This window comes from Malus domestica, chromosome 15 (genome assembly GCF_042453785.1).
Source record: "Malus domestica chromosome 15, GDT2T_hap1".
In the NCBI taxonomy this organism is placed as follows: Eukaryota; Viridiplantae; Streptophyta; class Magnoliopsida; order Rosales; family Rosaceae; genus Malus; species Malus domestica.
In genome coordinates this window covers 2,880,425-2,904,828 of record NC_091675.1, presented here as the reverse complement: position 1 = coordinate 2,904,828, position 24,404 = coordinate 2,880,425, and the positions used below count along the sequence as shown (strand labels likewise).

Below are 24,404 nucleotides of genomic sequence, written 5' to 3'. Positions count from 1 at the left end.
ACATTTCAACAGTTGGGTAACAGAAAACTGCGATCGAACACGGTCAAATAGAACTTCAAAAAACAAAGGGAAGAATCTGATGGCTTCATTTCGAGATACTAACCACTCTCTCCTGGTGGATTACCAAACCAGTACCAAAGTATGGCATTACAAAAAGCAATGAAGATGTGATGCCTTCGAAGCGAAATCGTTATATAATTGCCAAGAAATAGAGGTTAACAAGAACTAAATTTCCTGTTACACGATGTAACTATCACTAGAAAACACACAACACCTCGCCAAATAATTCTTCTTCCAAAGCAGTCTCCAGCTTAACTTCCATCTTGGCCCCCAACATCATCTAGAAACACTGCATCACGGTTCCAAAAAAAAACGACCCACGGGTCTCAATTTTGGAAACTATCGATTAGATTCCCAACTCTTTTCAAGGAAGAGTTGTTCAGGATAGATAGACTCATTTCATTCTTCTCCTCCGGTCCCTGTCTCTTTCTCTGCTTCTCTCTCTCTCATGGTCATCCCTGTCTCTACTTCCACTTTTCTCACGATCCCGATCCCGGCCTCTCCCCCTATCACCTTCGAAATCACGAGGCCTATCTCTGTCTCTGTCCCGCTGCCTTTCCCGGTCTCTGTCTAAATCATGTTCCCTTTCCCGATCTCTGTTTGATGATCTTTGTACTGGACTATCACCTTGGCTTCCACTGTGGTGCCGCTTTCTTGAAGCATCACGAGTATCGGCATCCCGTCTGTCCCTCTCTGAGGATGTTCTCTCTGAAGAATACATAGGGGGGGAATTATAAGATACAACTGAAGCATTATTAAAATTTAGGAAAAAAAAAAAAGACGAGAAACAGTACTTCAAATAAATGTCACAAATCTCAGCCCAATGTTGTACGTATTAAGTTAATAACTACAGGAGAACTTACTACTCCCAGAAGCATCTTCGCTGGAATCTAATAACCCATATTCTGACTCCAGCCGTTTCCGATGCAATACAACCTTCCTTTCAATTTCTTCGGGATTTTTTATTCCTCGCTCCTCAAGAGATTCACGATATTCTATCAAAGCAACTTCCAAACGTCTCAACTTTTGCCTGCAGTAAAACAGTCAAGCAAAATATAAGTACAATTTTGTTAGGTTCCTTAAAGCATTGACTCCAAACAAATGAAACTGCACACACCTCTGCTCCTCACTAATTCCACTGTCAGGTTGTGCTGGAATGCTTGCATCGTTTGCAACCTCCATCTCATCAGCTTTACTGGGACCATCACCAGCATTTTCACTTCCAGAAGATGAGTAGCTTAAACCAAGACCCCGAGCACTCTGCTTTTGTTCGTCATCGCTATCATCATCCTCTCGCGCCCATTTAGAAGCGGGTAGAATAGGATCACTCTTCTCTTTCTTGGTAAAAGCTTTTAGTTCAGGCTGCGGAATCGGAAAGGTCTGGGCCAAGGGTAGAGACCCCTTCGCTTGAGACTGTCTCTCATCCTCTGCATAACGATTCCATCCAGACATTTCTACTGGGTCTGGTTCAATATTTGTTTCTCTGCGGCTACTTGAATTTCTGGCTGAACTTGAATGCTTCTGAGCATATTTCAAGTCATCATCTAGTTCATAGCCCCTTTGTTTTTCTGCTTCTTCAAGACTAAGCAATCGTGCAACCATTGTTTTGCGACCACCAACAAGAGACAATCCATTATGTCTGCAGCGTCTTTCCAACTCAGCTAGGGGAAGACTCAATAACTCCCTCATAGCTGCTCCTTTGCCCATTGCCAGAGCAGCATCTTGATTGGTTTTACTAGCATCACCTGTATCTTCGGAAGTGGTTTTTTTGTCTATTTCAGGTTCATCGCCAGATATGGAGTGAAAGGGGACCACACCAGAGTTCCCAGACCGAAGAAAAGTAGCCCGCAATCCATTCACGTAAGCATCTGAAAAAAGAAACCAGTCCGACCATACTTGCAATACTTTCAGAACTCTTTCCTGAAGATTTTCAAGTAAAGTTCAACAAATGTCAGAAAAAGAAAAAAAATATATGATGGGCTGTCACTACAGCAGAATGAAACTACCATTATCATACCTTAAGGGCCTCAGCAGTAATCCTTCCTGTTATACTACGATACAAATCATTAAAGCTCTCCATTATGTCTGGTAATGAAGCTTCAAATTTGGTGCGGTATGCAGATGCATTCTTTACAGGAGCACTGCTATTGTGAAGCACATCAGAAACAAGCATAAGTCTTGCTACTTTGGTTGGGATAGGGGTCTCCTTAAGAGTCAAAGACTCTGTAAGAACTTCAACTATCTGCAACACAAAACAGTCTGAGAAATGTGTACACGCAGAACTGGTCTTTCTTTCTTCCTTTTCTTTTCTTTTGATACTCCCCACTGGTTAATAGATCTCTGGTAATATCTGTACAGTTAAATAAGAAACTGACAAGTGACTCTATTATTCGCATTTACCTCCCCAGCTGCATCAGCATTGTCCAATGCAAACCCCATAGCATCCTTTATCTGACTCCTCTCTAACGTTAATGCACGTAACATATCTTCAAATTCATCCCTCTGTGAATCAGTAAGTGTTCTTTCTGGCTCTACACGCTGCAATATTAATGAAAAGAAAGTTACACCATGAGAAAACAAATGAAATAAATTCATCCTGCTAGTGCATGTGACAAGACAGTTACCCTGCTTCTTCCTGCAGCATATGTTGTACCCGCCTCTTTTTCATGTTCTGGGCTTTTTACTGTTGGCAGAGGTGGTGGAATCCATCTAGAAAAATATACAGTAAATATACAGACGGATCAGTATTATGGTCCAATGCACCAACTTACTTCTCACACCTATGGTCTTAAAATAACTCAATCATAGAAAGAGGAAAAAGTAGGTTTGGTTTACCTTCCACTACCAGTAATCATAATGAAAGGTTCTGTTCGCCACCTTTGTAGAGTATCACCCTGCATTCATGACATTAATATAAATCTTCAGTCCCTTAGGCTACAGATATTTTATACTAAGAAGCTTCAAGAAGCAATAGCTAAGATCACTCAGCAACCAATAAAAGACAAGCTTAAGTCTTTTTACTGAACTTCCTAGGAATATGATGCGTGTGTGCATACACATAAGACAAAGGATTTACCTGAGCAAACGAATAGAGCCTCCAAACATAGTAAGTATGCTCTTTTGAGCCAAGCTCAAACAAGAAGTTGAAAAGAGGATTCCCTCTACCTCTCTCCATAATAGCTTGTTCAAAGGCACATCCACCATCCAGAACATACAAAGCCATTGTATCAATCACGTGGCGGAGGTGATCATCCTCGGGTGGAACAACCGTTATATCAGGAACATTTGGAGTAAGAACCTATTCATCAAAAAGACATCCAAAGATTGGCAAGATTGCAATATTGGATAAATAAAAGTAGTGACTATAAAAGAACTAGGTAGCTTACCAGTTCAGAATTCTGACTAGGAACAGAAGTGACAGGTGGGCCTGACGGACCTGATGGACCAGACAAGATTACAGTGGCACCCTGTCAACAATAAAGAATGTTAGCTCCAACAATCCATCTGAAGCGTTAAGTGATGCTGAGAATGTCAAATCCTTGCTGCCCAAACAATTAGCCAGGATGCTTCAAACTTTAGGAGAAACAAACAGGCAAACAATTTACAGCTGCAAATTAATTTCAAAGCATTTAAGATGAAAATGAAACAAACCTCCTTACTCCTGATGGCCATATGTCCTGGAGGGGGAGCAGGTAGAGCTTGTGATGGTAGAGCAACAGACTTACCCCACCCAATCTTCAACTCATACTCATAAACCACCACTCCTGCACAACAAAGCTTTTTGTTAATTGGTAATTACTTTACTATCCTTCATTCCCCAGTACACAAAAGTTTATAGGATGAGAAAATAACATCAACTAGCAATTTGTTCTTCAAAGTTAATTTAGTGTGATCAGTATAAACCGAGCAACATGAGATCCAAATAGGATAACTTTATCTTCGCAGAGAGAGCACATATACATATTTAAAACATCTACCAAGAGGAAGCCTCAATTGTATGGTAACTGGAAGTAACCTTGCATTTCATCCTTTGCCGCCTGCCCATCAGCTCTGTTCATGAAAGCTACAAAGCCACAATTTCTTTGGCGCCTTCGCTCCTCTTCTGTCCTAGGCCACATTATTTTCACACTAGCAATAGGCCCAAATCTTCCAAAAGTTCGCAAAAGAAAATTTTCATCAACCTAGCCATACGAGAAACATATACTCAGATTGTCAAGTTCTTTGTATCATATGCAAAAGAGTACAAAGTCAAAACAAACCCTCCAAAAAAATGGAGAAGAAGAAGACCAAACCTTTGGCGACAGATTTCCAACGTATAGATTAGTAGTTTGTGGATCACCATCATCAAATGATCCAAGAAGCTTTCCACTTGGATCAAATTCATCAGGAAGTTCATCAAAGCGACTGGATGGCTGAAAAGGTATGGCCTAATGAACATATGTTTTTCAAAAGGAACTAGAAAACATATGATGTGCAAGATAAAAGATCTGTATGACACAGTTATAAAGTAAAGACATAATGAAACACAAAACAGAAATTTTAATAGGAACCACTAAATAATAACACTACAACAACAACAACAACAAAGCCTTTTCCCACTAAGTGGGGTCGGCTAAATAATAACACTAAACAAAAAAAAAAAAAAAACATGTACTTCAACAATGCCAAAATGTATTTGCATGTATTCATTAAATAAAAAACCTATTCTTATAACAAGGCTCAAATGCTAGAACAACAAAAAATGCATTGAGAACTGGAAAGTCATTTAGCCAACTCAAAACAACCCATGCTAAAGTGAAGATTTATCATCCAAATCACCATTCCTAGAAAATTCAAAACCAGAATTAATTAGGGAAATACGTACTGTAGAATTCTCCATCTGCCGCCCATCATGGGAATTTTCACGCTCTTGATTTCGCCTCTCCCTCATCTCCTGCTCACGCTTCAACTCTTCCATAAAATGATCGATGTTTCGAGACTTTCCCTTTTCTTTCTCCCTCAGCCTCTCCTCCTCCCTCTACAATGTGTATGAGCAATATTTAGAGTCAATACACAATTCACTCTGATACTATAAATAGAACCTATTACCTACTGACCTTCTCAGGTTCTTTCCCTTTGGATGCCAAAGGTGGTGGTAAGAAAGACGGAACATACCTGTAGAAGGTAACATAATGGCAAACGTGCTTGTTATCGAAGCTCTTTTCCTGGACAGTGATTATTAAAATACATAGAAAGAAGCATATCAACTACTCAACCATAGCTTACTCCTAACCAAGCCCTTTCAACCGCTACTTTAGAGGGCCTGTTTGATTCCTCCATTCTCAAACTTTTATGTAAACATGACAAGTAAAATACAGTGCAGAAACATGTTGCCAAATGAGTTTTGAGACGTTTCTTTAGAAAGCAAGCCTAAAACATAAACAAAAACAAAAAACCCGATGAATCTACATCAGCTTTAGTTCAGAAATTATAAATATAAGCCATTGACAACATCAACAGGCTACTGTTTCCCACTGCTTCTACAGAAAAGAAAAGTATTCAAAAGCTCATCCAAACCGGTCCAAAACTTAGTTGTTTCTACAAGATAATGTAGTAACTCCAGGTGACCACTAGATTTTCTCACTTAGAAGGAAGTATAAACGGTTTTGAAACCTAACTTTTGGTATTGCTATTGATTTGGACAATATTACACTGCAACTCATGAGTCAGAATAAGCTATATGACTACTGACTACGTCACAAAAAGGTTCATAAAACATTTACACACAGAACACGTTACAGAACTGACAATGTTTCATATCAACCTAGCATACAGAACTTCGATTATATGACACTACCCCCTAGTTCAGTACAATATGCATAAGAAAATGCACATGTAGAAGTATACACTTACTTAAAACATTCAAGAAACCCAAAATTTCCTACGCATTCAATAAACTAGGAATGAATAGCAAGCTCACAATACATTTTACCAAAAGAAATGGTGTTAAAAGAGAAAATGAGTAAACATTAGGGTCGATTTATTTGAAATCGATTGTTGAATAATCGTCATTTTCCACTTTTCTATTTAGAACACTTACAACTTCACAACACAAAATCCATCCAAGGATATCAAATAATCACCATAAAAATTCTCCTAGTTATGACGCCTTATCGAAGAGCATTGCAGCATGGCTAATCAAAAGCATTTCTTTACCTACTCCCCTTCTTTGGAACAGATACCCCATCTTTGGACTTTTCACCTGCGATCCGCGAATGAATAAAAAGGTCCATACTTTTATTAATGTGTTCTGATAATAATGGAAAGCTATTTTACTTATCCATATTGTGAAATGGCATAATATGAAAACAAAGCACTAAGAACTGAAACTATCAGAACTTGAACAGAAAGCAGTACATAGTTCTCCAGCTATACTAACCTTTGGAATCCGGCTTCACCTTCTCATTGGGATTGATTGTTCCTCCTCTAACAAAGGCCTTCGACCCAGGTGCGTTATCCCCTTGAAATGACTCCACAAACTCCGCATATAACCGAGCTGTTTCATCCTCCGCTCTCTGAAACGAAAATCGAAAAGAACAAAACAATAATTTGTCAGTAAACCTGTTTTCCACAAAAGCCGAGCCAACAAGCTCAATGAGGTTAATAATCAATGGCGGCAGCTGCACCTTTTTCTTTGCCTCTTCCTCCTCCCTGTGCTTCTGGAACGGAGTCTTCTTCCGGGTAATCGAGAACGAACTCATTTTGCATCAGCTTCGGCAAATCAGTTCGACAAAACGCATCAAAACTCAATACTTCAACGTCAATTCACAAAGTATAAAAACTACGAACCCAAATTTGCATAAAAAACGAAATTCCAAACCATGAGAGATTACCAAGTTCAAAATTCCTAATTTATTTAGCTCAACCGTCAGAAATCAAATCTGCTTACCGAAAGAGTGTGTGAAGGTTGAAACCTTAATTCCCGCAAGCCCCAAACCCGACTGGTCCGATTGCGAATCCGCCCTCTCTTCTGCAAAGCCGAGAATCGCGGAGGACGACGACTGTGAAACGCAGTGGGCGATCAGAAATTCAGAAAGAGGCTCCGCAAAAGCCCTAATCGTAAATTTGGGTACTACTGATTTTTTTACTGTAAAAACCAGGTGGACTGACTATTTAGTATTATTTGCCTTTTGGAGATGTACAATTATTTGATGGCACAATTACAAAATTATATTAAATCTAAAATTAAAATTTTTGTTAATCAAGGTCTTATTGCACTAAATCAAAACTCTTTTCGAATTTTAAACATCTTTCTCATTATGGAATGAAATGTCACCAGAACAATCAGATGAAACGCCGCTAAAACAAATAAGGTCTGGAAACGCCTTCATATTTGGTTGTATCGATACCAATTGCAAGAATAATTTCTCATATGGTTTATTTGCTTTTGGGAAAGAAAAACAAAAATTCTCTTCAAGTGTTAGAAGAGGTCTCGAGTTTGAATTTTTTATTGATAAAAAGTATAATTGATAAAAACCAATATGTACTTTAGCGGTTTTGATTGAATCTCTAACCACACTAGTTTTCATTAAAACCACAACCTTCACCCTTTCAGACGTACTTTTGGGTATCTCCTCTGCTTTGAAGTTTAAATGGTACAAGATTCTGATGCCATCACAGTCAAAGGTTCATGAAACAAAGAAGAATTGCTCCGGAATCGAAGCCGACGACAAACGTTGGTTTTCATTTGAAACTTGGGCAAAGCTACCATATAATTTTGAAGATATGTGCACAGGTAGAAAAGTTACAACACCCGAATAAAAACAGACCGGATGAAAGCCCGGATGGTCTGAAATTATACACTTCATAGCTAATTCCCTTAATATTTGATTCAAGTCTGAAGTTTGCCACAGACATAATCTGCAGCATCACTTTTGTCAATGCGCCAGTTTTTGCAGATGTCGAAGTGTCCGTTGTTTAATCCACTGTCGGTCATAGGGGAGATATGCCTGAATCGAATGATCATATCTGCAGACCAAAACCAGACAGAAAGGTATCAGTTTCCCAACCCAACAGACATCACAAACAAAAATTTGAAATGGGAAAGTTAAAAGAACAGCAGATGATCGGGAACCATTCTAACTCAAAATTTGAAGATCGTTGACATAATTCTACAAAAAAAGAAAGTTCAGTGACAAGCTATACATAGTTTGGTGCCTATTTGTGTGTGAGTTTTGTTGAGAGAGAGAGAGAGAGAGATACACTAAAGCACTCATGTCGGCAAGGCCATCAATGAAATTGTAGAGATCTCCGATGTCATAAGAGATATCTCTAATTGCTGGATTTAACTCCCTCAGCTTCCTCTCATACAGTCCACATATACCTATACACACAACAGCATAACTTCTAGTCAATGCAATAAAAAACAATGGCGGTTATAACAACATTATTTCTTGGGAGCCCTCCAGCCTTTTTTCACCCTGATGTATCCAACTGTGAACCAAGAGGGTTAAAAAACTCTCAAGGAACATATATGTACAGAGAAAAGAAGAAGAGGGGCAGAGGGAAGAAACATGTTTTCTCTCATATGAAGTGGAAGTTTAATGTCACCCAAACTATCATGTTTCACCAGACACAAGTACACAAGTCATATAGTAGCGTTGTCACAAGTCATATGAAGTGGTTGTATCGGTACCCCTATGAGAGTTTTACAAGCTCCGAATTAATGGATCAACCAGGATTCTGGATAAAGTTGGCATTTGAATCTAATTAGGCATACTAATATTTCATTCAAGTATTCCATGCAGGTCAACAACTCTCACATTGGCGAGCAAGAGAGCCAAATAATCAATATCAATTACTTATCACGTCCATCATTTTCTAAGAAAAACTTACTTACTCACCTAATAGGTGAAAGTAAACTTTTTTCTCCCTCTGGAATCAGCTATGCCTTTCAGTTTCCTTCAAGAATAAGCAGTTCACGGACACTTTTTTTCTTATACACAAGAATTCCTTTTACAACATAAGAAGCAGTTCACAGTACCAAAGACTAAATACACTTTGGAGCCGAAAGAATGATGAACGATAACAATGATAGTGTAACAACAACAATTTTTATAAATAAATAAAACGTAATCACAACAACCATAAATAAAACATACCATCCATTGCTTGACTTATGGAATCATAGTCCATAAAGGTTCTACTTGCTTTGTTGTGAGAAGTTTGCATTAGAATGATCGTGTGCTTGTTCGCCTACATGACGAAAAAAAAAGTGCAATTTAGTCAGCATTCCAACACGACAGGTTCATATTATGAAAGCACGAAAAGTACTTCAATCTAAAAACATCGAAATTATCATGGAAACAGAGCATTATAGACACAATAGCTGTATTGTACTGTAAATCTTGACAGCAAAGTTCAACAGCAAAACTCACATTCACGTAACCTTTTGAAAAAAACCCACAAACCAGAACCCCAGCCGTCTGTTTGGTTCCCCATACAACAGAGAAAAGGAAAGAAAACCCAACAAATATAAATTAAAACAGAAAAATCCCTTCCAAGTAATGTCAAGCCCAGCAGAAAAATCCCTTCCAAGTAAGCTTAAACAGAAAAAAAAAATTTCTAGATTCTCAGCTTCCAATAATTCCAAGATCCAACTTTACAGAACAAAACCCTAATTTTGCATAAATAAATAAAGGGAGCTTTAACGAAAAGCATCCGGTACTGTTCACTTTAACGAAAAACCACATTTTTACACTAAAAAGTCAATCCTGGTACTATTTACTTTACCCTTTATTTTGTCCTTATCATTAAAACTCAAAGTTTTCAAGCCCTTTTCATTAGTTTTTCTATAAATAAATAGTACGAATTGCAGAGGGAAAAAGGAGAAAATAAATAACTACAGAGAAAAGCAAATAAATTTATGGGAGAAAAAGAAAGTAGATTACCATGTGAGAGCTGACAGTGACGACCCAAAAGTTTGCAGCAAAATTAGGGTTGCGCAGAGAAGACGAGACGGCCGGAGGAAGAGAGGGAGTGAGAGAGTTGAAGACGAAGACTTCGAGCAGGGCCACTAGGTTAGGGACATGCAGAGTTGAGGGTAAAGTAGACAATTACGATCTCGGTTGCGGTGGTCTTTTGACGGAGAACCCAGACCGTTGGATTTGTATACTTTTTTCTTTGGTTGTTGTGTGTAGCGGTGGAAAGTAGGGAATAAAGGAAAAACCGAAAGACTGGAATGCTTTTGGAAAAGAAGAAAAAGACTTTGGAATGTTTATCCAGAGTTGTTGAAATTCTCCGTTAAATTAAGAATATTCTTGTCACGTCAATCCTTCATTTGAGTGATGGTTTTTTCAATTTAATAACAGTTTTTCACAAGGGCCAAAATGATAGACTATTTTTATCACATCAATCCTCTCTTTGAACGGTGGTTTCTTCAATTTAACAAAGGTTTTTCATAAGTACAAAAATGATTGACAGTGATAATTTCGAAAACCCCTTATACTGATTTTAAATCTCAAAAATCAAACTAAAAAGCTATGATAATCTCATAAAACAAAAAAATACTTTTTTTCCGTAAGGAAGACTTTGGGGCCGACGCAAGTCAATGGGAGAAAGAGGATTGTGACTTATGAATATAGAGCTGATCAGGAACCTGGCTTCTCTGCCCTCTCAGTTCCATACACTCTCATCATTTTCTATTTGTGAGGTCACGGTTAAGCCACATCAACTTTTTATATCACTATTGCTTTTTGTTTTATTATCTCTATAAAATATTAACATAACTTAACCGACAAAATATGAGAGAATGGAAGTGTATGGCTACTGGAAGGGCAGAGAAGCCGGGTCCGCTGATCAGAGCAATTTCTTGTAATTAAGCTAATTCACTGACAATCGTTGACAGATTAAAAATTAGCAAATCATCGCACTTGAAAGTTCCAGACCATTTTAGCAAATTCGAACATACACAATTGTATAAATGCAAATATGATGATTGTAATCACAATATATGAAAAAGAGAACAGAAAGCAACAAGGAGTTAGTCCAAATACAAAAGAAAAAGAAATAAAAACGCTTGGAAGTTGCCATTCCTACTAATATGCTAATCACAGTTCGATACAGATGCATAAACGTTTCCTTTTGTGTTTCTAATGAGTTATTTCAGCGTATGTGTTGCATGGAGGAGGAATGTCACATTCCATGAAAGGAGCCAAGAAGTATTCGAAGAGAAAACTACTGACAAGACAGGATATTAACTAGCAAGCAATATACAGGTATTTCCATATATACTCCATCTTCTCCTTACTGGCTGCCGCCGTGCATGTTCTGCAGCTCTTTTACTCAAGCTGCGACCAGTTTCTGGATATCCTTCTGAAAAAAAAAATTATACAAAAAAATCAGACCGGAAAAACAGGGGTGAGAGATCTGTTACTTTAAAGGGAAAAACTTCTTATAATCTTATGTCCATATTATGATGCTCTAGTTGCCATGTTGTTTCACTTCAGAAACACACTAAGCAGAAAAAGTACACGTTATTTCGGCAACCATATTAAGTTTCATATCTTCAAGCTTCGGTTATTGCTTTGATAACGATGCTACAGAACTATCGACTTTTTCGGTATCAATGAAATTTATTCAAACCAAAGAAAGCTGCAAAAGAAGCAAGGATAGCACTACAAACAGACTCAACAAAGCAACCACAGGAGATTGTCTCAGAAGATTTACAGGAACGTTCCAATCAGCATCAGTGGTTAAACAAATGGATTGGCCTTGATCAATATTTGATTGAAAAAAATATGGAGTGGTTGCGAGGATAGGGGACTTCAAAACTATTTCACTTTATCAATGTAATAGCGTAAATTCTAGACTTGCTTAACCACCAAATCACCAACTACGCTTGAACGAGGAAACAGGTGGTTCAAAAATGATGTCAACATCTAGAAACATAATTGTAGAAAGCTAGGTTCCACCAAACCGTCAAGTTCCCTAACATTTACTTAAGGAATAATGAACTTCCTAATTATACAACCAAATGAAAAAAGGAAAATGCATACCTCAATTTGAAAAGGGGATGTCGTTGGTGGGTATCTCTCAACAACTTTACCATTCTTGTCCACCAAAAACTTCTCAAAATTCCACTTGATAATGTCACCTAGAAAACCTCCTGCATTTGATTTCAGAAACTGGTAAACCGGAGCTGTGCTGGGACCGTTGACATCAACCTGTAATGTACCTTTAGTACTTGAAACACCCATCTCAATACAAAAAAAAAATTACAATAAGAAAGCAATGGATGGAAGACATGCAGTTGAACTTTGCACCTTATCAAAAATCGGGAATTCGGCTTTAAACCTTGTACAAGCAAACTGCTTGATTTCCCCATTTGATCCGGGTTCTTGGCCCCCAAACTGATTGCAAGGGAATGCTAGAATCTCAAATCCTGCAATGAGACTGAGTTTAGATACGCAGCATCAATTAGCACCTTAAGAAAATATCAACAGAAGCACTTTTGTTATACCGTTTCATGGTCAAAGTATTTTTTACGTCAAAAGTTTTGTGGTCAAAGATGAATCAATAAAACAACGCATTCGAAAACTAATCCTCCCCATGCACCCGCATCCCTGACCAACCAAAAAGAAAGTGACTTGTGCAACGAGAAAAAGCACTCATCTTTAAGTTTGCAGCTGGAGAACTAATCCAAACCATTTCAGAAACATATGAAATTCAACCTAATGCAACATTTTGTGGATACGAAATTGTTATTGAAAAGGAAAAACGGGAATTTTGCGGAGTTGCAGCATACCTTGTGTTTTGTATTTCTCATACAAGTGTGACAGTTCTGAGTAATTTGAAGAAGTCAAGCCACTGAAATTCAAATAAAACAAGTTTTGGTCAATTCACTAGCATCTCAAACTTCCAGTCTTCCACAGAGACCTTCCGTAAAATTCAATTCACATGTAAAAAATAGTTCCAACTCAATAAAGAAAGCAATACCATCTTGAAGCAACATTGACAATCAAAAGAACCTTCCCCTTGAACTTCCTAAGAGGAACATCCTTAGCATCAATATCCTACATTAAGCAAATTTCAGACATTAGTTTAAAACCCGACCACCTAGTTCAAATGTTCTAACTTCAAATTTGATTCTTCTGAACATTACAACATTACAAGTATAAAATCGACAAAAATCCTAGAAACAAAGAGGAAAAAAAAACATAATTTCATCAAATAATTAGGGAAACTGAAAAAAAGATGCATTCTTTCTAGGAAAATATATATTTTACATATTTACACACACACACATACATACCTTGACAGTGAAATCATAAAGACTTTTCTCTGTAGCTGCTCTTGCATAAACACTCAAAGACCGAGATTTGAACAAAACCCCATTAAAATTTTCCGATTGCAAAGACAACCCATTTCGGAAAAGTGCTGATTGCGAAGACCCAAGTGAGGATTTGATCCAGCACGCCATGGGAGGGCATGAAGCTGAAGAATTCGAGCTTGCTTTTGTTTGAGAAAACCCCTGTGAAGGTGTTGAAAAAGTTCCAAAGAAGGACATGGAAGCCATTGTTTTGCTGGTGGGGACTCTGGAACTCGGTGGAAATATGGAATTTCGGGAGTTGCAGAGCTCTTCACGATAATTCGCCGGTCGAGGCAATGTGATTCTGTGAAGCATGTGGACTCCCAAGTCCACAGAGAGTTTTCCTCCTGTGGAAGGTGTTGTTACACGTGGTTTTATTTATTTGTTTTTGGCTAAATGGTTGTGTTTCTTTTTTTTTTATGGCTATTTTAAAGAAAAATTAATGTAAATGATTTGATAAAATGAATAGTACTAGAATTAAATTTTTAATGTAAAAATGTGATTTTTCGTGAAAATGAACAGTACTGAAAACTTTCGTTAAGATTCTCTTCTCTTATTTTAATAGTTGATCCTCCTCGCGAATGCAATTTGCTCATAGTTGAGGGTCCAATACTTAATTTTATTTTTTACCTCTTAATCAAATAAAGATATACAATTTCATGTCATCATACTTATATTCAATTACTTTTATTCAAATTTAAACCATAACGATATTAAGGTTGAAAATTTAGAATATTATATGCTGTTGATAAAAAAAGAATATTTTATAATTTATATGCTAAATAAGTTGATACTTAGGATCATTTTTTAAGGAATTTCATTTATATGCTCAATTTTACAATCGCTCAAATTTAACCTTCATTAACTGAATTTCTGATTTTGTCACTGTCTTGATCACATGATGATGTCTCATGGAAATATTCAGTTGTAAATGAAATTTTTATGTGAATGTCAAGTTTGAAGATAAAATATTTTGGACATTTAATGTGATTAAAGCTATTTGATTGTTATATCAACAATGTGAGATATTTAAACTTAAAATACATTGAGAATAGAAGTACTATATGATCATTATATAATATCGATTAAAAATAATATATAAAAATAACAAAGCACTATGACCACAAAATTCGGAGGTGGATTGTCTGTCCTCCTATTTATATATTATTCTCATCTCCTCCTGTTTGTATGGTCACGGTTAAGTCACGTCAACATTTTATATTAATTTTTTTATAAAAATAATAAAACAAACAATAATAGGAATATAAAATGTTGACGTGGCTTAACCGTGATCACACAAAACAAAAAAAATGATGAGAAGAGTATGAAAATTGGAGCGTAGTCAATCCACCTCCTCAAGTCAATTTAGGAAACCTTTTGATTGGCGAATCCAATACCACAGTATAGGCATGTTTCCTTTCCGTTTTCTGCCTGAACTAGTACAAGATGAAAAGTCAATGCTATAAAAGTAAAATATAAATTCACTATCAAAATAAATAATCCAATTTGGAAAAATATTTAATTAATTTAAGTTAGTATTTTGAAGGAAACAAAAAGTTTGAAGTTTTGGAAACCTTTTATTTCTACCATTGAAGGTTCAATTCAAACCAAGAAAATATCATTGCAACCAAAAATTTTAAAAATTAAATTAAACTTAAATTTTGCACGCACACCGTATAGACGTTTACTCTTTAGTGGAATTACTAATTTACTACCGAATAAATAATTTTTATGATGAATCTCTAAGACTTTACAACATGTAACAACTTGTCACATAACATTAAACATTCTGTTAACTGATAATACCAGCAACATACCAATTTTCTACCAACAAAAAGTCACGTTGATACCGCGCGTACACAACAACTTCTCAATCAATCATTTAAGATTTTGATGCTTGTCGCGTTGTGTCACGTGAAGATTTATCTGAAAAAAAAAAGAAAGGAATTGTTTTGGTGGGATTGGAATTGAATTATATTTCCTTTAGTTAATTTTTGTTGGAATATTTTTATCTTAATTTTGTAAGAGTAAATTATAACAATGGTTCATTAACTTCAATTCAATGAGAGTAATGGTCTCTCAACTAAAAATCTATTACTATTGGTCTCTTAACTCTTCAAACGTACAGTTATGGTCCCTCAACTAAAAATCTATTGTCATTGGTTTCTCAACTCTTCAAACGTGCAGTTATGGTCCCTTAATTAAAAATCTATTATCATTTGTCTCTTAACTTTATCCCAACTGGAGATATGATCCCTCAACTTTAACACAATTATAGCAATAATCCTTCCAACATAACTCATTTTGACAAAGTTCCGACGAAGTTGACGAAAAGAATCATAGCTACACATTTTGTTGATTTGAGGGACACCAATTGTAGCAATGGTTATTCCAATATAACTCATTTTGACAAAATTCTAACGAAATTGACGAAAATAATCATAATTATACATTTTAATGAATTGAAGGATTAATGATAATAAATTTTGAATTAAAAAATCATTACCCTAATTTAATTAAAATTGAAAGACACTGCTACAATTTACGTAAATGCGTTTCCGAAAAATGAAAGCGTTAAAACGACAACAGGGAAGGGTTTCTCTCAATATTGTGTAGCATAAATAGGGTTTACGTTTCTGTCTCTCTCTTCCCATTTTGGAGCGCGCTGCTGCCAGACGCCTAAACTCTCTACGCCTATAGATATATAGACACAGAGATAGATAAAGGAGAGAGACTGCCTCCCCGTGTCTATCTTCAAACACAAAAACCTAACCCTATCCACTGTTCCAAACGCTCCCCTCGCGCTTAGTGCGGCTGCACTCTCTTCCGCTTATCTAGTCGGAAAAGAAAGATCGACGGCGGCGAGTTATGATGGCGGATCCGACGTTGATAAGCTTGAGACCTGGCGGCACCGGCGGCCTCCGTGTCCCCAGATTCCTCACGGCTCGCTTCGATTCCAACTCTTCTGATGCTCAGGCTCTTCCCTCCCATTCCGGCCTCGCTCCCGCCTTCAAGGTCCCTCCTTACTCTAGCTCCTCTCTCACATAGAAAAATATACTTTTGTATAGATATTTGTATGTTTACATGAATGTGTACGGGGATCTGGTACTCTGGAGGTTTAATAAATCCGAAGACTTTTCCTTTTCTCTTGTTTCTGGTGGATTTTCGATGTCGAGTTTTGAATTGTATGCGTTTTTGTTTTGAATTCCATTACTGGTTGGAGAAATTGAAAGTGAACTCATTGTAAAAATTGGATCTTTCAGTCACATTATTCCGTTAAATCCTCGGAGAGTATACTCTTTTGTAATCCTAAACCAAAAATTCAACTTTGAGATAATTGGAAAAGGAGTTTGTTGTCGAAATAGGGTAAATTTGATATTTTAAGATTTAAACGTCCTAATTCTTGGCAGGGCTCTCAAGAATGTGTACCAGCTGTAAATATGGACGAAGAGTTTTATGTCGGGTTTTTAGGTGGGCTTGCAATGAGTCTGCAATACCCATAAAGGACCAACATTACATGTTAAGCTTCTTAAATATAATTTTGGCTGCTGTCTGTTGATTGTGATTTCTTACTCATACGTGTGGAATAATTTGACATGTCTTTCACTTTAGGTTGCATATGTTCGTTTATGATCGATTCCTCACTCTTCATTGATAACATATCTTCTTTGTGTGTGCTTTCTTATTTCTGTTTCGAGGTGTATAGCTCATTTACTGAGGATTACCCTTCATATGTTTCAACTCTTTTACCTATGTTCTTGTTACAGACTGGTGACTTGCGGTTTGAAGGTCGTGAGCGAGTTCGATATAGTAGGGATCAGCTATTGCAGCTTAGGGAGGTACTGTTGTGATCACTTTTCTTTATAGCTTCTATTGTTCTTTAACTACGTTATGGAGCACTATGAAGATAAGTAGAATGTTTCTTAGTATCTATCCTAGAAGGTGGGGATGATAGTGTTTTTCTTGTATGACGATCTTACCTTTGGTATAGGCGGCCACTACCATCTCTGAAGAAATTTTGAAGGTTAAACGAGAAATAGATGCTGAGTTTGTTACAGAGGATCCTGCTTGGGGTCATGCAGATACTACCAATGTGAGTATAATTACTTTTCTCTTCTACCATGCAACTATGTTATTGTTCTGGACAGTACACTAATTAATATGAGTTTTCGCGGTTACAACTGTTGAGTCCATGTTATTGGGTTCATTCAATTAAACTTTTCATCCTATAATTCGAAGTCTGATACACTTATCCTTTTTCTCTAAACTTTTCCTTCAATTTTCTTTAGCTGCAACCTCAAACCCAAGGTCGATATTCCGAGCCAGATAACCGCGATTGGCATGGTCGATCTGCACCTGCTTCTGATGAGGATAAAAAGGAATTCAATAACCAGCAGGACCAAATAAATTCCCAGTTTGGAAGGACGCAAATTTCTGGTAACCAAGTGGTAATAAGTTATTATCCAATAGTGTAATGGATATACATGGTCTCCCGTCTCTTAAGATTTTATGTTTTTGCATGCTATACTGCAGATCAGATTTGTTTACTCTCCCTAATTTCTTGTCCAATGCAATGAATACTAGCAAATAAGTTTAGGTTGCTAGTAATAGTAGGCACCAAAATATTGGCATGTATTTTGTACTGGCTTATTTAGATCTTGGAATAATTTTCGTTCCAGTAGTGTTCTTTTTTCTTTTTTCTAACTTTCTGAAAACACCAGGTAGGCCCTGCTCCTGCCCTCATTAAGGCAGAAGTTCCATGGTCAGCTCGAAGAGGAACACTCTCTGAGAAGGATCGTGTCTTGAAGACAGTGAAAGGGTAATTAATTCTTTGATTTGTATCAGCTTGAAGATTTTCTTCCATGATCTGTTCTACATTTTAAAAGGATGCAATTTAATATAAGCTAGATTTTTTTTTTTTTTTGTGCGACTGCTTGTTCTATCTGATTATCTTATGAAAAATGTTCTAATTTTTGTGCAGTATACTGAACAAATTGACCCCGGAGAAGTTTGACATTCTCAAGGGCCAACTGATTGATTCTGGAATAACCACTCCAGATATTTTAAAGGTTTGTAATAACAAAATGTCTTTGGATGCTTCTCACTCCATACTGAGTTATTACTTTCCTGCTGATGAGTTTGAGGGTTCAATTTGAATTGCAGGATGTTATCTTTCTGATATTTGATAAGGCTGTGCTGGAACCAACGTTTTGTCCTATGTATGCGCTTTTATGCTCAGATCTTAATGCAAAACTTCCTCCTTTCCCACCCGAGGAGGCTGGTGGGAAAGAAATCACATTTAAACGTGTTCTGTTGAATAATTGCCAAGAGGCTTTTGAAGGTGCTGACAACTTGAGGGCAGAAATTAGGCAGATGACTGCTCCTGAACAAGAAATGGAATGCAGAGATAAAGAACGAATGCTTAAGTTGCGAACTTTAGGAAACATACGCCTTATTGGAGAACTATTAAAGCAAAAAATGGTGCCTGAGAAGATTGTCCACCATATTGTTCAGGTTCTTGCTAGTTTTCATTCACGTTGTTTTGGTTTTTTTATTTTTTATTTATTTATTTATTTCATTTTTTTAGGAATTTGAGTTCTGTACTAACTCTGCACTTTTGTCTAACACAGGAGCTTCTGGGTGATGGCAAAACATGCCCTGCTGAGGAGAATGTTGAGGCAATATGCCAATTTTTCAACACCATAGGTAAGCAGCTGGATGAGAGCCAAAAGGCTCGGCAAATCAATGATAGCTATTTTAATAGGTTGAAGGAGTTGACTACAAACACCCAACTTGCACCACGGTTGAGGTTCATGGTCCGTGATGTTCTTGATTTGCGGTCTAACAACTGGGTCCCTAGGCGTGAAGAGGTGATTATACATACCGTTATCATTTTGTCTTTTGTTGTGATGAGGTAACCATAGAATGCATTGTGGTACATCATAGTTGGATTTGTGAATCTAACTTCTGTTTTTCCCTCTGTTTTGGAAGGTGAAAGCAAAGACCATTAGTGAAATCCATTCAGATGCAGAAAAGAATCTAGGGTTGCGTGCAGGTGCAACAGCAATGATGAGAAATGCTCGCAGTGCTGCTTCCCAGGGGGATTTGAGCCCCGGAGGGTTTCCTCTTACCAGGCCTATGCCTGGAATGCCCGGGACCAGGAAAATGCCAGGAATGCCTGGTCTTGAAAATGACGATTGGGAGGTCTATCGATCCCGTTCAACGACCAAGCGTGATGGTTTGGGTTCCCAGTCTGCCAGTCGTTCCCAGCCACCATTGATTAGCAAAACATCTTCTCTTAATTCAAAATTTTTACCTCAAGGCAGTGGTGGCATGATAGCTGGGAAAACAAGTGCCTTATTGGGAGCCGGTGGCCCTCCTTCCCGAGTAGAAGCTCTTACTCAAAATCCCAAACCTGTAGTTCCGGCTGCAACACCAATTCCAGCGGAGAAACCTCTGGCTCCTGCAACTGTATCAAATTCTTCTAAGCCCTTGGCTCCTGCAGCTATATCAAATCTGGCTGTTCTACAAAGGAAAACTGTATCTCTGCTGGAGGAGTATTTCAGTGTTCGGATTCTCGATGAAGCACTTCAATGTGTGGAGGAGCTGAAAGCCCCAACTTACCATCCAGAAGTTGTTAAGGAAGCTATTAACCTTGCTCTAGAAAAGATCCCACCATGTGTAGAACCTGTTATAAAGCTCCTCGAGTTCTTGGTCAATAAAAATGTGTTGACATCTGTTGATATAGGAACCGGGTGCCTTCTTTACGGGTCAATGTTGGATGACATTGGCATTGATTTGCCAAAAGCGCCAACTAATTTTGGTGAGATTCTTGGGAAGTTGGCTCTGGCGAAGGTGTTGGACTTCAAGGTTGTGACGCAAATTCTGAAGAAGGTGGAAGATGACATGTTCCGGACAGCCATCTTTGGTTCTACTAAGAAGAGCATTGCATCCAGCCCTTCCGGGCAGGAATATTTGGTCACCCAGGAAACTGAGGTCCAGGCTTGTGAGAGCTTGCTGTCCTGATTCATGCTAGTTTTAATCAACACAGGAAAGTTGTTTGGCATTTGGCTTCCGGTGGCGTAGAGCAGTACTTTGCTTCTTCCTCCCACATATTTTGAAACCTTATCAACCAACAATTTTTATTCAGTTGTATATTTCTTTTTGGGGGTTTTAGTTCAAGTTTTGTTCGTTAAGCTGAGGAGACTGATGTCCTATATTCCTCTTGAGCTCGGGTTAATTTTTCCCGGGAACAATCGAAACGGAATAGGATCTTGCACCATCCTTTTGTTAAATTAGTTTTGCAGCCTGTGTACCATTTACTCTTGATTTTGTACCTAGCCAGTTTGTGGCCATAAATTTTCTCCATGGATATTGTTGTCAGTTTATCTTCTAGCTTCTATAAATTTCCACCTTATGGCTTGACGTCTTTGATAGCCCTCGTCTTCCTCGTTTTGGATTCTGGATACTGATATGGCACTTGTGACCTGCAACTTCACTTCCCCCTCGCCTTCTTCTGGCGGTTCCGACCTGCGAAGGTGGAATCAAATCATAAGGAATCAAGTGCTGAAGGGGAATGTGGAGCTTGCAATACATTCATACATTGATATGCAGAAACTTGGCTTCTCTGCTGATAACTACACATTTCCCCTTCTGCTCAAAGCAGCAGGCAATGCTTCGAGTTTGCGTATCGGGTTAACGCTCCACGGCCAGACAGTTAAAACCGGTTTCTGTTACCATCTTTTTGTCCAAACCGCTCTACTGAAATTGTACTCTTCTCTCGGACTCCTTGTTAATGCTCGTAAGGTGTTTGATAAAATGCCTGTAAGAGATGCGGTAGCGTGGAACTCCATGTTATATGTGTACACTTCTTGTGGCCAGATGGATAATGCAATGGAAATTTTCGATACAATGCCTTCACGGGACCTTTCATCCTTCAACATCATGATCTCTGGGTTTGCAGGAGCACAAAGCGTAACCTCTGCCAGAAATATTTTTGATCGAATTCCTGAGAAAGACGTTGTCTCATGGAACTCGATGATATTGGCGTGTATGAACGCTGGAGAGACAGCTGAAGCGCGTACACTGTTCGAGGCAATGCCAAAGAGAAATGTCATTACTTGGAACACAATGGTAATGGGTTACTTAAACAACCAACTCTACACCAAGGCTATTGATTTGTTCTACAGAATGAAGGCTGGAGACATCAAACCTGATTATCTGACTCTGACCGGCACTTTATCTGCCTGCTCTCACTTGGGATCACTCGAAACAGGCGTAAATATACACATCTACGCTGAAAAACTCGAGCAGGCCTCAAGCCCCCATGTAGTAACTGCGCTGATAGATATGTACGCCAAATGTGGAAGCATACACAACTCCTTAGCAGTGTTCTACAAGTCGAAAACTAAGGATATCTACTGCTGGAATGCCCTAATTTCCGGCCTTGCGCTCCATGGTTTTGGGTACGCTGCTCTGAAGCTCTTCAACCAAATGAGAGTGAATTGCATAAAGCCAGATGACATAACCTTCATTGGTGTTCTGAGTGCTTGTAGCCATGCAGGGTTGGTGAAAGAGGGATGTGAAATGTTTGACAGCATGAAAAGGGATTTCGGAATCACTCCAAAGGCGGAGCATTATGGATGCGTCTTTGACCTCTTAAGCAGAGCCGAGCACTTTGACTCGGCTTTTCAACTCATCGAGAGGATGCCGTTTGAGCCCGGAAAGTCGGTCTTAGGAGCTCTGCTTAGTGCTTGTGTGATTCACCAGGACCTTGAAGCTGGGGAGAAAGCAATGGAGCTTGTTGTGAAGAGGGATTGGTGCTTGAGCGATGGGGAATACATGATGTTTTCTAACTTGTATGCATCTTGTGGTCAGTGGGAAGAAGCAGAAAGATGGAGAAATATGATGAATAATTCAGGCATTGTTAAGACTGCTGGCTGCAGTGAAATACAAGTTAATGGAAGGTTTCACAAGTTTTTGGCTGGGGAGCTTGGTGTTGAGTGAGATACACAGACCCTAGCTGCAATCAAAAGCTCAATGGTAAACATGGATCAGGTCAATTAGCCAGGACAAGGTACCCCCGGGGACCCCGATGCATCCAAATTTAGTACCCTTCATGTATATTGAAGTATAAAAAGTATCGCCTTATTAAAAAAAAAAAACTAAGAATTTCGATATATTATAGAATAATTGTGTGTCATGACTTTGGCATTTGGACTTACATCAATGCAGATATATCATCCTCCCCTAAACCATACCAAAAAGACCCAACCTAATTCACAAGTCACGATTATAAACGGCAATACTTTATATCAGTTGATGAGAAATTTCAAGTCACGTGATGAGAGAGATAGATAAAAGAGGGTGTTACAGCCGGTTATAAGACAAACTTTTATTCTCATCACATAACACAATTTTTAGACTTCAAGTCACATTATCAGAAAGATAAATATAATATAAATACACCCAATTACAAGATAAATTATCATCCATCATTGACCGGTTCGAGTAACTCTAACTCAGCTGCCATTGGAGACCCTTTTAACCCATTTACAATCTGGGGTACCCAAAAAGTACCTGCATTGTACCTGGCCACAAAATTGTAGGACCACAAGATCCAATATGGATTGTTCCAGCAGCAAACATTGTTGGTGAAACAAAGAGATCATGTACAACCTGGCCCGTAGTGGGTTTGCACTAACACACCAATAGTAGGTGATGTTAGTGTTAGATATGCCTTCGGTGGCCACCATTTTTGTTAGGAGACAAGTCAATTTGTTGCACCAATCAACCAAAAGATATTTCATTTAATTATTCCTGCAGATAACTATGAGGATTTTGTTTAATCTGATTCAGATTCTCTGTATTAGGGATCATTTTTAATTTTCTGTGGACCATTAATTATTTGTCCTCTCGTGGACGCGAAGGGGTCAAATGAGAGAAATATGAAAGGTGTGAATTGTACGAAAAGAAATTATATGTAATCTGAAATATTCGTGACGTTATATTATGAATTTAAAATATTAAAGTAACATTTTAAAACACAAATGTGCGTGTAAGTCTTTTTTTCAATGTATATGTTGGGTTGCTCGGGCATTGGGATTTGATATTCTATCACATCATGTCCAACGTAGATCTTATCGCCTATGAACCAAACGTAGCTTAAAGAATGAATGTTGTAAAAAGATGGAAACTGTAGAACCACTTTAAAGTTGCGTCTGAATTACACTTCGATAAACTTTGTTTAGCAGAATCAGATTGTCACCCCTCCTATTATGGTGTCATTTTCATTTTTTTTATTTGTGCGGTAATTGTTAAGTCACGTTAATATTTTATATTAATTTTTTATGAAGATAATAAGACAAAAAGTAATAGAAAAATAAAATATTAACATGACTTAACCGTGACCGCACAAATATGAGGGAATGGGAAGGGTATCATAACAGGAGGGCGGACAATCTGCCTCCTTGTTTAGCATGTCCCTAGGAGGACTAGGATTTTACTAGTTCCATTCTCTCCCTTTATATTTTTTGGTGTGTAAAAAATACAGCTTGGTACATCATGTGTCTTAATACAAGAGGCTGAAATTATTTTCTTAAATAAATTTGGTATTTGGTATACCAGACATTGTTCCCGACGCACTTAAAAGTCTCTCATTTTATCGTCTCTTAAACAAAAACTTGCCCAAAAAATTGTTATGATAGTTTGGTTTTAGAGATACAATATAATGACAAATGAGATTATTAATATTTAATGTTAAATATTGAATCGTACATCATGAGTTCAAATACCACAAACGGCAGTTTTTTAATAAAAGAAAACATAAAGTTTTTTAACATATTATCAATTATATACACTACAAATTTCTCTATATTCATTTTTGGGAAAACAAAATTATGAGTCTAGTTTTGGATTAATGGCTTTGTTTCGTGTATTAGTGGGTGGTTTGTTATCTATGTGCTGCCGGCCCCCTGATTTAGAAATGCTTACAAAT

General features: G+C 37.7%; 5 protein-coding genes and 1 non-coding gene across 15 annotated transcripts; 3 read left to right on the top strand and 3 right to left on the bottom strand.

The window, feature by feature from the left end:
• Window positions 1-88: 88 nt before the first annotated feature.
• Window positions 89-7,219, bottom strand: LOC103442265 (protein RRC1-like). 9 transcript variants are annotated; one of them, XM_070813120.1, is made up of 18 exons: window positions 6,989-7,219; window positions 6,726-6,810; window positions 6,479-6,614; window positions 6,256-6,301; window positions 5,157-5,214; window positions 4,925-5,077; window positions 4,353-4,487; window positions 4,076-4,241; window positions 3,712-3,824; window positions 3,447-3,527; window positions 3,137-3,358; window positions 2,896-2,954; window positions 2,685-2,769; window positions 2,461-2,598; window positions 2,078-2,302; window positions 1,178-1,980; window positions 924-1,090; window positions 89-768 (listed from the first exon to the last, which is right to left on the bottom strand). In XM_070813120.1, the coding sequence occupies exons 2-18, from the start codon at window positions 6,798-6,800 to the stop codon at window positions 455-457; spliced, it is 2,976 nt and encodes a 991-aa protein (XP_070669221.1). In that variant the 5' UTR covers window positions 6,801-6,810; window positions 6,989-7,219; the 3' UTR covers window positions 89-454. The 9 variants fall into 9 exon arrangements, with proteins under 9 accessions (XP_070669221.1, XP_017189823.1, XP_070669219.1 ...); XM_017334334.3 differs by having other exon boundaries at window positions 4,353-4,472; XM_070813118.1 differs by having other exon boundaries at window positions 6,256-6,349; window positions 6,989-7,217.
• Window positions 7,220-7,779: 560 nt separating this feature from the next.
• On the bottom strand, window positions 7,780-10,642 carry LOC103442273 (enhancer of rudimentary homolog). The gene is made up of 4 exons (XM_008381050.4): window positions 9,990-10,642; window positions 9,201-9,294; window positions 8,302-8,422; window positions 7,780-8,067 (listed from the first exon to the last, which is right to left on the bottom strand). The coding sequence occupies exons 1-4, from the start codon at window positions 9,990-9,992 to the stop codon at window positions 7,977-7,979; spliced, it is 309 nt and encodes a 102-aa protein (XP_008379272.1). The 5' UTR covers window positions 9,993-10,642; the 3' UTR covers window positions 7,780-7,976.
• A 465-nt stretch (window positions 10,643-11,107) lies between these two features.
• On the bottom strand, window positions 11,108-13,798 carry LOC103442282 (phospholipid hydroperoxide glutathione peroxidase 1, chloroplastic). Its single transcript, XM_008381060.4, has 6 exons — window positions 13,352-13,798; window positions 13,036-13,112; window positions 12,845-12,906; window positions 12,363-12,481; window positions 12,096-12,263; window positions 11,108-11,412 (listed from the first exon to the last, which is right to left on the bottom strand). The coding sequence occupies exons 1-6, from the start codon at window positions 13,721-13,723 to the stop codon at window positions 11,383-11,385; spliced, it is 828 nt and encodes a 275-aa protein (XP_008379282.1). The 5' UTR covers window positions 13,724-13,798; the 3' UTR covers window positions 11,108-11,382.
• A 2,214-nt stretch (window positions 13,799-16,012) lies between these two features.
• On the top strand, window positions 16,013-20,833 carry LOC103442290 (eukaryotic translation initiation factor-like). 2 transcript variants are annotated; one of them, XM_008381072.4, is made up of 9 exons: window positions 16,013-16,423; window positions 17,176-17,247; window positions 17,400-17,501; window positions 17,698-17,856; window positions 18,130-18,227; window positions 18,390-18,477; window positions 18,572-18,922; window positions 19,039-19,278; window positions 19,400-20,833. In XM_008381072.4, exons 1-9 carry the CDS (start codon window positions 16,277-16,279, stop codon window positions 20,432-20,434), a joined length of 2,292 nt encoding a protein of 763 aa, XP_008379294.1. In that variant the 5' UTR covers window positions 16,013-16,276; the 3' UTR covers window positions 20,435-20,833. The 2 variants fall into 2 exon arrangements, with proteins under 2 accessions (XP_008379294.1, XP_008379300.1); XM_008381078.4 differs by having other exon boundaries at window positions 16,047-16,423; window positions 17,698-17,845; window positions 18,134-18,227.
• LOC114821898 (small nucleolar RNA snoR103) lies at window positions 16,823-16,929 on the top strand. Its single transcript, XR_003769735.1, has one exon. It is a non-coding gene; the product is annotated as a small nucleolar RNA snoR103 (small nucleolar RNA).
• A 10-nt stretch (window positions 20,834-20,843) lies between the features above and the next one.
• LOC103442306 (pentatricopeptide repeat-containing protein At3g29230-like) lies at window positions 20,844-22,631 on the top strand. The gene has a single exon (XM_008381089.4). It carries the CDS (start codon window positions 20,882-20,884, stop codon window positions 22,412-22,414), a length of 1,533 nt encoding a protein of 510 aa, XP_008379311.1. The 5' UTR covers window positions 20,844-20,881; the 3' UTR covers window positions 22,415-22,631.
• The last annotated feature ends 1,773 nt before the right edge of the window (window positions 22,632-24,404 follow it).

What these genes read in the sequence shown, in the direction of transcription:
- LOC103442290 (XM_008381072.4), top strand. Translation starts at nt 16,277, where the DNA reads ATGATGGCGGATCCGACGTTGATAAGCTTGAGACCTGGCGGCACCGGC. An exon ending in AGCTATTGCAGCTTAGGGAG is followed by an intron (nt 17,248 to 17,399) that starts GTACTGTTGTGA and finishes CCTTTGGTATAG; the next exon opens with GCGGCCACTACCATCTCTGA. An exon ending in GGGTCCCTAGGCGTGAAGAG is followed by an intron (nt 19,279 to 19,399) that starts GTGATTATACAT and finishes CTGTTTTGGAAG; the next exon opens with GTGAAAGCAAAGACCATTAG.
- LOC103442273 (XM_008381050.4), bottom strand. An exon ending in CATAAGTCAAGCAATGGATG is followed by an intron (nt 8,423 to 9,200) that starts GTATGTTTTATT and finishes TTGTGTGTATAG; the next exon opens with GTATATGTGGACTGTATGAG. An exon ending in GCCGACATGAGTGCTTTAGT is followed by an intron (nt 8,068 to 8,301) that starts GTATCTCTCTCT and finishes TTTGGTCTGCAG; the next exon opens with ATATGATCATTCGATTCAGG.
- LOC103442306 (XM_008381089.4), top strand. Translation starts at nt 20,882, where the DNA reads ATGGCACTTGTGACCTGCAACTTCACTTCCCCCTCGCCTTCTTCTGGC.
- LOC103442282 (XM_008381060.4), bottom strand. Translation starts at nt 13,723, where the DNA reads ATGCTTCACAGAATCACATTGCCTCGACCGGCGAATTATCGTGAAGAG. An exon ending in TGAGAAATACAAAACACAAG is followed by an intron (nt 12,482 to 12,844) that starts GTATGCTGCAAC and finishes GTCTCATTGCAG; the next exon opens with GATTTGAGATTCTAGCATTC. An exon ending in AATTCCCGATTTTTGATAAG is followed by an intron (nt 12,264 to 12,362) that starts GTGCAAAGTTCA and finishes GGTACATTACAG; the next exon opens with GTTGATGTCAACGGTCCCAG.
- LOC103442265 (XM_070813118.1), bottom strand. Translation starts at nt 6,800, where the DNA reads ATGAGTTCGTTCTCGATTACCCGGAAGAAGACTCCGTTCCAGAAGCAC. An exon ending in GTTCCAAAGAAGGGGAGTAG is followed by an intron (nt 5,215 to 6,255) that starts GTAAAGAAATGC and finishes TACCTTCTACAG; the next exon opens with GTATGTTCCGTCTTTCTTAC. An exon ending in ATGATTACTGGTAGTGGAAG is followed by an intron (nt 2,770 to 2,895) that starts GTAAACCAAACC and finishes ATATTTTTCTAG; the next exon opens with ATGGATTCCACCACCTCTGC.